Raw genomic sequence first — 12,503 nt, 5'->3', positions numbered from 1 at the left:
CTAAATCAATGGGAACTACTAGACACATCTGCAATCAACAACAATTATTGAAGATTTCCAGAGGACTTCACCATTGAAATTCACCAGAGCTATAGTGAAACTGACAATGCCCACGTGCATGGCAGCTGGATGCTGGAATACATCGGGTAAAAGTGAAAAAAAGAGTTATTCCACCTTTCTGATTCCTGATCCTCCACGGACGGGTTGGTCGTTGGATCGCCAGCTTGAAGAGGGAGGATTTGCCATCGAACTTCTGGCCAGAGAAAAAACCCGTAATATGTAGCCAACATTTGGAAGAAGAATGTTTTCAAGATGACTTGGATAATAGCGCGTTGTGACAAACACCAGATACAGCACTGGGACTTGATCAACAGCTGATACCGCACCGTGACGTCACTAACCAGTAGGTGGCAGTAGTGTTCTTTGACAAACATGGATGCCTCCAGTAAAGCACATTCACATGAAAATTACTCTGAATTAAAAACACTGATCATTTATTGAACAGGATGGAATCATTTCAGATTTAAAGAACTTTCAGAAGTTTGAATTTGGAATATGGGCGAAGTTTTACTTTAAGATCTAAAGAGAAGCATCATCTCCTGGTTAGACTTTGTAATTCAGTGAAATGCATGCCCAGGAGAAGGCTGGAAGTTAAAGGGGATTTTGCTGGGTTGCAGGGAAGTAGGCTGCCATTCTGCTGGTGTTTGACTGGGAGGTGCTATTTTGAATGGCTGCTAGAGTAAAACTATGCAGCCTTCTTGTTTCCATCAAATCCCTATAAAATCCACTGAGTGCTGCTGACATGATGTGACATGAATACTGAATGAACAGTATGTAATCATTTAATATTTAAAATACTTTCAGAACTTTTAACTCTAAATATGAACAGACTTTTCCTTTAAATATTTTCAAATCGGCTTCATTGAACCAACCCGGTGGTTAACTTTGGTTAAACATTTAACTCACAAACACTACGACTAAAATGACTGCCTAATAAATGAAATTCTCATTTATTAACCTTCAATCAGGTTACATTACTCTGATATCAAAATCCGTTTAAAGATCTGAAACATCTAAATGTGACAAAAAGGAAATGTTCTACATGCATTTAATCCTTTAAAAAATATGTAAATTATTTGAAAACTTGGCTGCTGGTTTCAGTTTGTTTCAATATGTTTGGTTGGCCTGAATGTTTTGTTGTTTTTCAGATATTTATAATTATTATAGTTGAACAACTTGACATTTATTACATGGATTCACACATTCAGTGCTTTAAGGAGGGAATAAAACAGGAGAGAGTTTTCAGTTGGACGTTAAAGAGTCTTTATTGGTCAGTAGTGTTTACAAACGATGATGGTGAGTCAGAAAAGAAATCTCTACATGACTTTCTGGAATGTTTAGTTGCCTGACTGAAAGCTGAGCGTCTGATTGGTGAGGCGATTAGGACACGCTCTGCTTCACTCAGCATCACAACGTTGCCTGAGATATTCAGGAAAAACGACAAGGCAACGAGAAAAGTAGGATTTTTGACACAAAACAGAGAAGGCATTGATGGTCCAGAGGCTCCCTCACCACCAGATCACCCTCTGCTGCAGAGCAGGGAGATTAGTTCCTGTTAATGCAGTCTGTGTGAAGCATGAGGGATGCTGGACCCTCATGGATGCTACGGCTAACATCACCCAGAGATATCTCCTTCCTACTTGGCCAATCTCTCCACTTCCTGTAAAGATATCCCTGTGTGCATCAGTCTGTGCTGCAGCTGGGATCACAGTTTGGGTTGGTTGGCCAGCTTGATCTTCAGGTTCTCCCCCAACTTGTCCAGGAACTCAAAGGTGTTCAGGTAATCGGCACGTGTCACACTGTAAAAACACAACAGAAGGAAATTGGTCCACCACAGAGAGCTTGGAGATGCACAGAGAAGCAGTTTTACAGATCAGGGAAATCACTGCAGCATTGGCCGTTTTTTTACTGAGCCCCTAAACGGACACTGAAGAGAGGAAAACCAAAAAAAATAATAAAAATAAAAGACGTTCAGACACTACATGATGGTGACGACTTACAACTAATGGAGTGATGTCTTTGTAGGGGAGCCCAGACTAAAAAATATGGACTAATTAGTTCACTGACATATTTTTACATGAAACTCACTGGTGCACACGAGAAAGTAGCTGGTGCACACGAGAAAGTAGCTGGTGCACACAAAAAGTGTCTGGTGCACACATGAAACTCACTGGTATCTTAACTTTGTATCGTCCACCAGGTCCTTACTCTGAATTTTTAGATGAGTTTGCAGAGTTCCTTTCTGATTTGGTATTAAATACTGACAGGGTCATCATAGTGGGAGATTTTAACATCCATGCTGACATTGAAGGCGATAGCTTAAGAGCAGCCTTTAATGCTATCTTAGACACTATTGGCTTTGTTCAAAATGTGAATAGTCCCACGCATTCTCATCTTCATACTTTGGATCTTGTGCTGACATACGGCATAGAATGTGAAGAAATAACAGTATTTCCTCACAACCCTGTCCTCTCTGACCACTTTCTAATAACCTTCAGGATTACTTTAACAGAGTTCTCCTCCCCCAAAAGAAGGTTCAATTTTAGTAGATCTTTATCAGATAGTGCAGTTATAAATTTTAAAGAATCTGCTTCACTTTCTCTCTGCTCTGTGTCACTGAGCAGTGCTGCAGAGTGCAAAAGTTTAGCTTATTCCCCTTCACAGGTTGATGATTTTGTTGAGGGGGTTGCTAGTTCTCTGCGTATTGCCTTAGACAACGCAGCTCCTTTGAAAATGAAAACCGTTAAAAATAGAAAGCTTGCTCCTTGGTTTAATGCAGAGCTGCGTACTTTGAAGCAAAATGCTAGGAAACTGGAGAGAAAATATCGCTCCACAGGCCTGCGAGAGTCCTTCCTAGTCTGGAAAAATGGTTTACTGTTGTATAAGAGGACCCTTTGTAAAGCAAGAGCAGCATACTTCTCCTCATTAATAGAGGAGAATAAGAATAATCCTAGATTTCTTTTTAATACAGTTGCCAAACTCACCCAGAGCCATAGCTCTGTTGAACCGTCCATTCCACCTGCTCTTAGCAGCAATGATTTTATGGGATTCTTTATAAATAAGATTGATCTTATTAAAAATAAGATCATAAGCACTCCTCTATCCGCGATTGTACCTGAGGTAGTCATGGAATCTGAACCGGGTTTAGACTGCTTTGATCCAGTTGAACTCTCTGAATTAGCAAAATTATTGTCTTCATCTAAGCCTTCAACTTGTATGTTAGATCCAGTTCCAACCAGGTTATTTAAGGAGGTATTCCCTTTGATCTCCTCCTCCATTTTAGATGTGATTAATCTATCTCTGTTACAGGGATATGTACCTAAAGCTTTTAAGATTGCTGTAATTAAACCTCTGCTTAAGAAACCGTCTCTTGACCCAGATGACTTGGTCAATTATAGACCTATATCCAATCTTCCTTTCTTATCCAAAATTCTTGAGAAAGTAGTTGCCAAACAAGTTTGCGATCACTTCCACCATAATGAACTTTTTGAAGAGTTTCAGTCTGGCTTTAGAGCTCATCATAGCACTGAAACAGCTCTGGTGAAAGTCACTAATGATATTCTCATGGCCTCAGATAATGGACTTGTATCTGTGCTCGTCCTGTTGGATCTTAGTGCTGCATTTGATACAGTTGACCATAATATTCTTTTAGAAAGACTTGAATATTTTGTTGGAATTAAAGGAACAGCACTAGACTGGTTTAAATCTTATCTATCTGATCGAATTCAGTTTGTTCATGTTAATGATAGATCTTCAACACGCTCAAAGGTTACCTGTGGAGTACCACAGGGATCAGTGCTAGGACCAATTCTCTTTACTTTATACATGCTCCCAATTGGTAGAATTATTAGACAGCATGGGATTAATTTCCACTGTTATGCTGATGATACCCAGCTATATCTGTCTATAAATCCAGATGAAGCTAACCCATTACATAGATTACAGGCATGTCTTGAAGACATAAAAACCTGGATGACTCTTAACTTTCTGCTTCTGAATGCAGACAAAACAGAAGTTATAGTCTTTGGACCAGAGTCTCTGAAAAAGAAACTGATTAGCCAGTCACTTCATTTGGATGGGATTAAACTGATTTCAGATAATAAAGTAAAAAATCTTGGTGTTATTTTTGATCAGGACCTGTCATTTAAATCCCATATCAAAGAGGTTTCTAGAATTTCCTTCTTTCATCTGAGGAACATTGCAAAAATTAGAAATATCCTGTCCAGGGGTGATGCTGAGAAACTAGTCCATGCATTTGTTACTTCAAGGCTGGACTATTGTAATTCTTTACTATCAGGAAGTCCACAAACTGTAGTTAAAAGCCTTCAGCTGATCCAAAATGCTGCAGCCAGAGTTCTAATGAAAATTAAAAAGAGAGATCATATCTCGCCTATCCTGGCTTCTCTTCATTGGCTTCCTGTTAAATCAAGAATAGAATTTAAAATCCTCCTTCTCACATATAAAGCCTTAAATGGCCAAGCTCCATCTTATATCAGAGATCTGATTGTTCCTTATGTTCCTAACAGAGCACTTCGCTCTCAATCTGCAGGTTTACTAGTGGTTCCTAGAATTTCTAAAAGTAGAATGGGAGGCAGATCTTTTAGTTCTCAGGCTCCTCTCCTGTGGAACCAACTACCAGTTTTAGTCCGTGAGGCAGACACCCTGTCTACTTTTAAGGCTAGGCTTAAAACTTTCATTTTTGATAAAGCTTATAGTTAGGGTGGCTCAGGTTATCCTGAGCTATCTCTATAGTTATGCTGCTATAGGCTTAGACTTTTGGAGGACATAGGGACCCCCATTTCATCATTCTGCTTCATTCTCTCTCTGTTCTCCTATTCTGCAGAATCTGTTAGTTCAATCTCTAACCTTCTGCTCTCTCTGCTTTTCCTCAGAGTAGCTTTGCCTCGTCTGTTCCTGTTTGGCTGTGACGTCATCCTGGAAAAAAACATCAGCTGTGCTGCTTCTATCAACACCCTTGTTAATAGATGTTGGAGATCGGCCTGTTTTCCAGTGTGGTCCTGTTTCTCTGACCGTGACTGAGTGGATGTGCTCTCTTCGCCCTCTGGCATGGGAGCTGCCTTGGAGCTCGTCTGCCTGGCTGTGTGTTTCCTGGACGGGGCCGCCTTTTACAGCTGCTTTTTGTATCTCTGCTTCTGTCTCCTTGAACCCCAGTCGGGCCTCGGCAGATGGCCGCTCACACTGAGCCTGGTTCTGCTGGAGGTTACTTCCTGTTAAAAGGGAGTTTTTCCTCTCCACTGTCGCTACAAGCATGCTTAGTGTGGGGGATTGTATTTGAGTCAATGAGTCAATGCAATCAACTGGTTTTCCTTAGATAGAAAACTTTGTATCAATTTGACTGTATGATCTGGTTGAACTGTAAAGTGCCTTGAGATGACATGTGTTGTGAATTTGGCGCTATATAAATAAACTGAATTGAAACTGAATTGAATTGAACTGGTGCACACGAGAAAGTAGCTGGTCCACACGAGAAAGTAGCTGGTGCATACGAGAAAGTAGCTGGTCCACACGAGAAAGTAGCTGGTCCACACAAGAAAGTATCTGGTCCACACGAGATAGTATCTGGTGCACACAAGAAAGTGTCTGGTGCACACATGAAACTCACTGGTGCACACGAGAAAGTAGCTGGTGCACACGAGAAAGTAGCTGGTCCACACGAGAAAGTAGATGGTCCACACGAGAAAGTAGCTGGTCCACACGAGAAAGTAGATGGTCCACACGAGAAAGTAGATGGTCCACACGAGAAAGTAGCTGGTCCACACGAGAAAGTAGATGGTCCACACGAGAAAGTAGCTGGTCCACACGAGAAAGTAGCTGGTGCACACGAGAAAGTAGCTGGTGCACACGAGAAAGTAGCTGGTGCACACGAGAAAGTAGCTGGTGCACACGAGAAAGTAGCTGGTCCACACGAGAAAGTAGCTGGTGCACACGAGAAAGTAGCTGGTGCACACGAGAAAGTAGCTGGTCCACACGAGAAAGTAGATGGTCCACACGAGAAAGTAGCTGGTCCACACGAGAAAGTAGATGGTCCACACGAGAAAGTAGATGGTCCACACGAGAAAGTAGCTGGTCCACACGAGAAAGTAGCTGGTGCACACGAGAAAGTAGCTGGTGCACACGAGAAAGTAGCTGGTGCACACGAGAAAGTAGCTGGTGCACACGAGAAAGTAGCTGGTCCACACGAGAAAGTAGCTGGTCCACACGAGAAAGTAGCTGGTCCACACGAGAAAGTAGCTGGTGCACACGAGAAAGTAGCTGGTCCACACGAGAAAGTAGCTGGTCCACACGAGAAAGTAGCTGGTGCACACGAGAAAGTAGCTGGTCCACACGAGAAAGTAGCTGGTGCACACGAGAAAGTAGCTGGTGCACACGAGAAAGTAGCTGGTCCACACGAGAAAGTAACTGGTGCACACGAGAAAGTAGCTGGTGCACACGAGAAAGTAGCTGGTGCACACGAGAAAGTAGCTGGTCCACACGAGAAAGTAGCTGGTCCACACGAGAAAGTAGCTGGTGCACACGAGAAAGTAGCTGGTGCACACGAGAAAGTAGCTGGTGCACACGAGAAAGTAGCTGGTGCACACGAGAAAGTAGCTGGTGCACACGAGAAAGTAGCTGGTGCACACAAGAAAGTAGGTGGTGCACACATCAAACTCACTGGTGTTCATGAGAAAGTATCTGGTGCACACGAGAAAGTATCTGGTCCACACGAGAAAGTAGCTGGTCCACACGAGAAAGTAGCTGGTCCACACGAGAAAGTAGCTTGTCCACACGAGAAAGTAGCTGGTCCACACGAGAAAGTAGCTGGTGCACACGAGAAAGTAGCTGGTGCACACGAGAAAGTAGCTGGTGGACACATGAAACTCTCTGGTGCACACAAAAAAAGTATCTGGTGCACACAAGAAAGTAGCTGGTGCACACACAAAGTGTCTGGTGCACACATGAAACTCACTGGTGCACAAGAGAAAGTAGCTGGTCCACACGAGAAAGTAGCTGGTCCAAAAGAGAAAGTAGCTGGTGCACACGAGAAAGTAGCTGGTCCACACGAGAAAGTAGATGGTCCACACGAGAAAGTAGCTGGTCCACACGAGAAAGTAGCTGGTGCACACGAGAAAGTAGCTGGTGCACACGAGAAAGTAGCTGGTGCACACGAGAAAGTAGCTGGTCCACACGAGAAAGTAGCTGGTCCACACGAGAAAGTAGCTGGTCCACACGAGAAAGTAGCTGGTCCACACGAGAAAGTAGCTGGTGCACACGAGAAAGTAGCTGGTCCACACGAGAAAGTAGCTGGTCCACACGAGAAAGTAGCTGGTGCACACGAGAAAGTAGCTGGTGCACACGAGAAAGTAGCTGGTGCACACGAGAAAGTAGCTGGTCCACACGAGAAAGTAGCTGGTGCACACGAGAAAGTAGCTGGTGCACACGAGAAAGTAGCTCGTCCACACGAGAAAGTAGCTCGTCCACACGAGAAAGTAGCTCGTCCACACGAGAAAGTAGCTGGTGCACACACGAAACTCGCTGGTGCACACAAGAATGTAGCTGGTGCACACGAGAAAGTAGCTGGTCCACACGAGAAAGTAGCTGGTCCACACGAGAAAGTAGCTGGTCCACACGAGAAAGTAGCTGGTCCACACGAGAAAGTAGCTGGTCCACACGAGAAAGTAGCTGGTGCACACGAGAAAGTAGCTGGTGCACACGAGAAAGTAGCTGGTGGACACATGAAACTCTCTGGTGCACACGAGAAAGTAGCTGGTCCACACGAGAAAGTAGCTGGTCCACACGAGAAAGTAGCTGGTCCACACGAGAAAGTAGCTGGTCCACACGAGAAAGTAGCTGGTCCACACGAGAAAGTAGCTGGTGCACACGAGAAAGTAGCTGGTGCACACGAGAAAGTAGCTGGTGCACACGAGAAAGTAGCTGGTCCACACGAGAAAGTAGCTGGTGCACACGAGAAAGTAGCTGGTGCACACGAGAAAGTAGCTGGTCCACACGAGAAAGTAGCTGGTCCAAACGAGAAAGTAACTGGTCCACACGAGAAAGTAGCTGGTCCACACGAGAAAGTAGCTGGTGCACACGAGAAAGTAGCTGGTGCACACGAGAAAGTAGCTGGTGCACACGAGAAAGTAGCTGGTGCACACGAGAAAGTAGCTGGTGCACACAAGAAAGTAGCTGGTGCACACATCAAACTCACTGGTGTTCATGAGAAAGTATCTGGTGCACACGAGAAAGTATCTGGTCCACACGAGAAAGTAGCTGGTGCACACGAGAAAGTAGCTGGTGCACAAGAGAAAGTAGCTGGTGCACACGAGAAAGTAGCTCGTCCACACGAGAAAGTAGCTCGTCCACACGAGAAAGTAGCTGGTGCACACACGAAACTCGCTGGTGCACACGAGAAAGTAGCTGGTGCACACGAGAAAGTAGCTGGTCCACACGAGAAAGTAGCTGGTCCACACGAGAAAGTAGCTGGTGCACACGAGAAAGTATCTGGTCCACACGAGAAAGTAGCTGGTGCACACGAGAAAGTAGCTGGTGCACACGAGAAAGTAACTGGTCCACACGAGAAAGTAGCTGGTCCACACGAGAAAGTAGCTGGTGCACACAAGAAAGTAGCTGGTGCACACATCAAACTCACTGGTGTTCATGAGAAAGTATCTGGTGCACACGAGAAAGTATCTGGTCCACACGAGAAAGTAGCTGGTGCACACGAGAAAGTAGCTGGTGCACACGAGAAAGTAGCTGGTGCACACGAGAAAGTAGCTGGTGCACACGAGAAAGTAGCTCGTCCACACGAGAAAGTAGCTCGTCCACACGAGAAAGTAGCTGGTGCACACACGAAACTCGCTGGTGCACACAAGAAAGTAGCTGGTGCACACGAGAAAGTAGCTGGTCCACACGAGAAAGTAGCTGGTCCACACGAGAAAGTAGCTGGTGCACACGAGAAAGTATCTGGTCCACACGAGAAAGTAGCTGGTGCACACGAGAAAGTAGCTGGTGCACACGAGAAAGTAACTGGTCCACACGAGAAAGTAGCTGGTCCACACGAGAAAGTAGCTGGTCCACACGAGAAAGTAGCTGGTGCACACGAGAAAGTAGCTGGTGCACACGAGAAAGTAGCTTGTGCACACGAGAAAGTAGATGGTCCACACGAGAAAGTAGCTGGTGCACACGAGAAAGTAGCTGGTGCACACGAGAAAGTAGCTGGTGCACACGAGAAAGTAGCTGGTGCACACGAGAAAGTAGCTGGTGCACACATCAAACTCACTGGTGTTCGTGAGAAAGTATCTGGTGCACACATGAAACTCGCTGGTGCACACAAGAAAGTAACTGGTGCACACGAGAAAGTAGCTGGTCCACACGAGAAAGTAGCTGGGCCACATGAGAAAGTAGCTGGTGCACACGAGAAAGTATCTGGTGCACACACGAAACTCGCTGGTGCACACAAGAAAGTAACTGGTGCACACGAGAAAGTAGCTGGTCCACACGAGAAAGTAGCTGGTGCACACGAGAAAGTAGCTGGTGCACACAGGAAACTCTCTGGTGCACACAGGAAACTCACTCGTGCACACAAGAAACTCACTCGTGCACACAAGAAACTCACTCGTGCACACAAGAAACTCACTCGTGCACACAAGAAACTCACTCGTGCACACAAGAAAGAGTAGAGCACACACGAAAAGTAGCTGGTGCACACATGAAACTCACTGGCGTGCATGAAAAAGTAGCTGGTGCACACGAAAAGTGTCTGGTGCACACATGAAACTCACTGGTGCACACATGAAACTCACTGGTGTTCATGAGAAAGTATCTGGTGCACACATGAAACTCACTGGTGCACACGAGAAAGTATCTGGTGCGTTTCAGTGTCCCTTTAGGGCTTAGTAGGTTCTAGAGTCAGTGACAGGTCTTAAATCAAGGCCAGGGAGCAAAAAGCAGGTAGAAACTTCTAGAAAGGAGAAAATAAAAGGAAGCTAGAGTTTAGAGTTAGATGTTTCTGCTCAGAGATCGCCCCAGCTTTCAGCTTTTAGGACAGTGATAAAATTCATGTTGTATTTCACTGAAGGGAGACGGTGCAAAGAGCGCAGTCTGACTCACTTTGGCAGGCCTTTGATGCAGATAGCCAAGTCCTTGGTCATGAAACCAGCCTCGATGGTTTCGATGCAGACGGCCTCCAGAGCCTCGGCGAACACCCGTAGCTCCGCGTTGTTGTCCAGCTTGGCCCGGTGGAGCAGACCCCGCGTCCATGCGAAGATGGAGGCTGAAACGGACAGATGGGTGGTGTAAAGACGGGCAAAGGGACGCAGGTTTTGTTGTGAAGCCACTCCTCTGACCTATAGGGTTGGTGGAGGTTTCCTTCCCCTGCTGATGCTGTCTGTAGTGACGCGTCACGGTGCCGTGGGCGGCCTCGGCCTCCACCGTGCGTCCATCAGGGCAGATCAGAACGCTGGTCATCATCCCCAGAGAACCGTACCCTGAAAACAATCCCCAGTCAGGCGCTTCAAAGGTTCCTTCACAGCCCATCAAACAGCTCCGTTCACCAACCTTGTGCCACAGAATCCGACTGCACATCCCCATCGTAGTTCTTGCAGGCCCAAATGAAGCCGCCCTCTGACTTTAAGGCCTGCGCCACCATGTCATCTATGAGACGGTGCTCATACCAGATGCCTTTGGCCTCAAACTGAGCCCGATATTCCCTGAGAGAGACTTTCTTTTAGTTCTAGTTCCCTTTGTTCTGGGTCCATCATGCAAGTAAATGAAAGGTCTCACTTCTCATAGATCTCCTGGAAGATGTCCTTGAAGCGACCATCATACTTTTTCAGGATGGTGTTCTTGGTGCTGAGGTAGAGAGGCCAGGCTTTGGTCAGAGCCATCTGGAAGGAGCTGTGGGCGAAGTCTCGGATGGATGCATCCGTGTTGTACATTCCCATGGCAACGCCACCAGTGCCTGGAGGGACAGGGAGGGAGAGACTAGATCAGAGGTCAAGGATTAGCAGACCAGGACCCCCCTGCTGGCTAATCCGGACCCAACCTGATTTAAAACATTTATAAATTACTGCATGTTGTCCAACGACAGTATCTATTCAGTTCAATTCAGTTTATTTCTATAGTGCCAGTTCAAATTATGTCATCTCAGGTCACTTTCCAGTTCACCAGATCATCCAGTCAGATTGATTCTTTTCTATCTAAGAAAAACGAGCTGATTGCATCGACTCATTGACTCTTCAGCAATCCCTCACACTAAGCCTGTTTGTAGCGACAGTGGAGAGGAAAAACTCCCTTTGAACAGGAAGAAACCTCCAGCAGAACCAGGCTCAGTGTGAGCGGCCATCTGCTGAGGCCCACTGGGGTTCAAGGAGACAGAAGCAGACATAGAAAAAGAAGCATAGATACAAAAGGCAACTGTCAACCAGCTCCACAGGCGGCCCCGTCCAGGAAACACACAGCCAGGCAGACGAGCTCCGAGCCAGCTCCCATGTCAGAGGATGAAGAGAGCACATCCAGTTAGTCACAGTCAGAGAAACAGGACTACACTGGAAAACAGGCCAAGCTCCAACATCTAGAAACAAAGGTGTTGATGGCAGCAGCACAGCTGATATTTCTCTCCAGGATGGAGTCGCAGCCAAACAGGAACAGACCAGATGAAGCTACTATGAGAAAAAGCAGAGAGAGCAGAACGTTAGAGATTGAACTAACAGATTCTGCGCTGCATCGCTGCCGCCCTCAGGACACTGGCTTGTGCATAATTTCCTGGGCATCACGCTGCCGTACGTTATGCAGAAGTCAGACTGTCATTGGACAGAAGTTCTGGACTCGTTATGAATCCTCTATGTCTACGCCCAACATAGAAAAAATCCATAGAAAGTTCAGCGTATGCCAGCATTTAGGAGATTCTGGGACGTCGGGCAGATGCTGGAAAAATTGGCAAGGTGTGACAGGGACCTTAGCAAAACTGAAATGACATCAGCAGCTAAGAAGGATTTAAAGAAACAAAAGGACAGTTTTATGTTGCAGGGATACAGCAATCCAATATTATCAGTCAAAATGGGCCCGATACAAAAGGGCATATCTATGCAGTCTGTTTCTGTAATCGGTTTGGGTTAAACAGCAGGAGAGATTCCTGCTTTATTAGCACTGTTCTTTGATTTAGTGCATCCAATGATTCATGTTTTCAGATTATTATCTTTCCTTTTATCAACAGTTACTATTTTCTAACCTTCCACTGATCTAAAGCTTCCTTTTGGGATATGCATGAGTAAAAACATAGATGCAGTCCCTGGTAGAGAGAATCTCATGGCAGCCTCTTCAGAGATGAAAAGGAGCAAAGATAACATTAAAACAGACAACAGCTCTGATGCTGGAAAAGCCTCAAAAACTTCTGAATCTGCTCACAGGTGTATAAAAACAAGGTGGAGACAGAGGTTTGGTGTAGT

General features: G+C 45.5%; 1 protein-coding gene across 1 annotated transcript in view; it reads right to left on the bottom strand.

The window, feature by feature from the left end:
• Positions 1-1,299: 1,299 nt before the first annotated feature.
• idh1 (isocitrate dehydrogenase (NADP(+)) 1) overlaps positions 1,300-12,503 on the bottom strand; it is a 33,753-nt gene continuing 22,549 nt past the window's right edge. Inside the window, exons 5-9 of the mRNA XM_038277676.1 lie at positions 10,840-11,017; positions 10,615-10,766; positions 10,404-10,544; positions 10,168-10,330; positions 1,300-1,859 (exon numbers count right to left, since the gene is read on the bottom strand). Of these exons, the coding sequence (XP_038133604.1) occupies positions 1,766-1,859; positions 10,168-10,330; positions 10,404-10,544; positions 10,615-10,766; positions 10,840-11,017 (728 nt within the window). The 3' untranslated portion in view covers positions 1,300-1,765. The remainder of the gene's footprint in view (positions 1,860-10,167; positions 10,331-10,403; positions 10,545-10,614; positions 10,767-10,839; positions 11,018-12,503) is intronic.

This window comes from Cyprinodon tularosa, unplaced genomic scaffold (assembly GCF_016077235.1).
Source record: "Cyprinodon tularosa strain WSP-4 unplaced genomic scaffold, ASM1607723v1 ctg1336, whole genome shotgun sequence".
NCBI lineage: Eukaryota > Metazoa > Chordata > Actinopteri > Cyprinodontiformes > Cyprinodontidae > Cyprinodon > Cyprinodon tularosa.
Note: the sequence above shows the minus strand (reverse complement) of the source record. Positions and strands in the feature narration are given on the sequence as shown.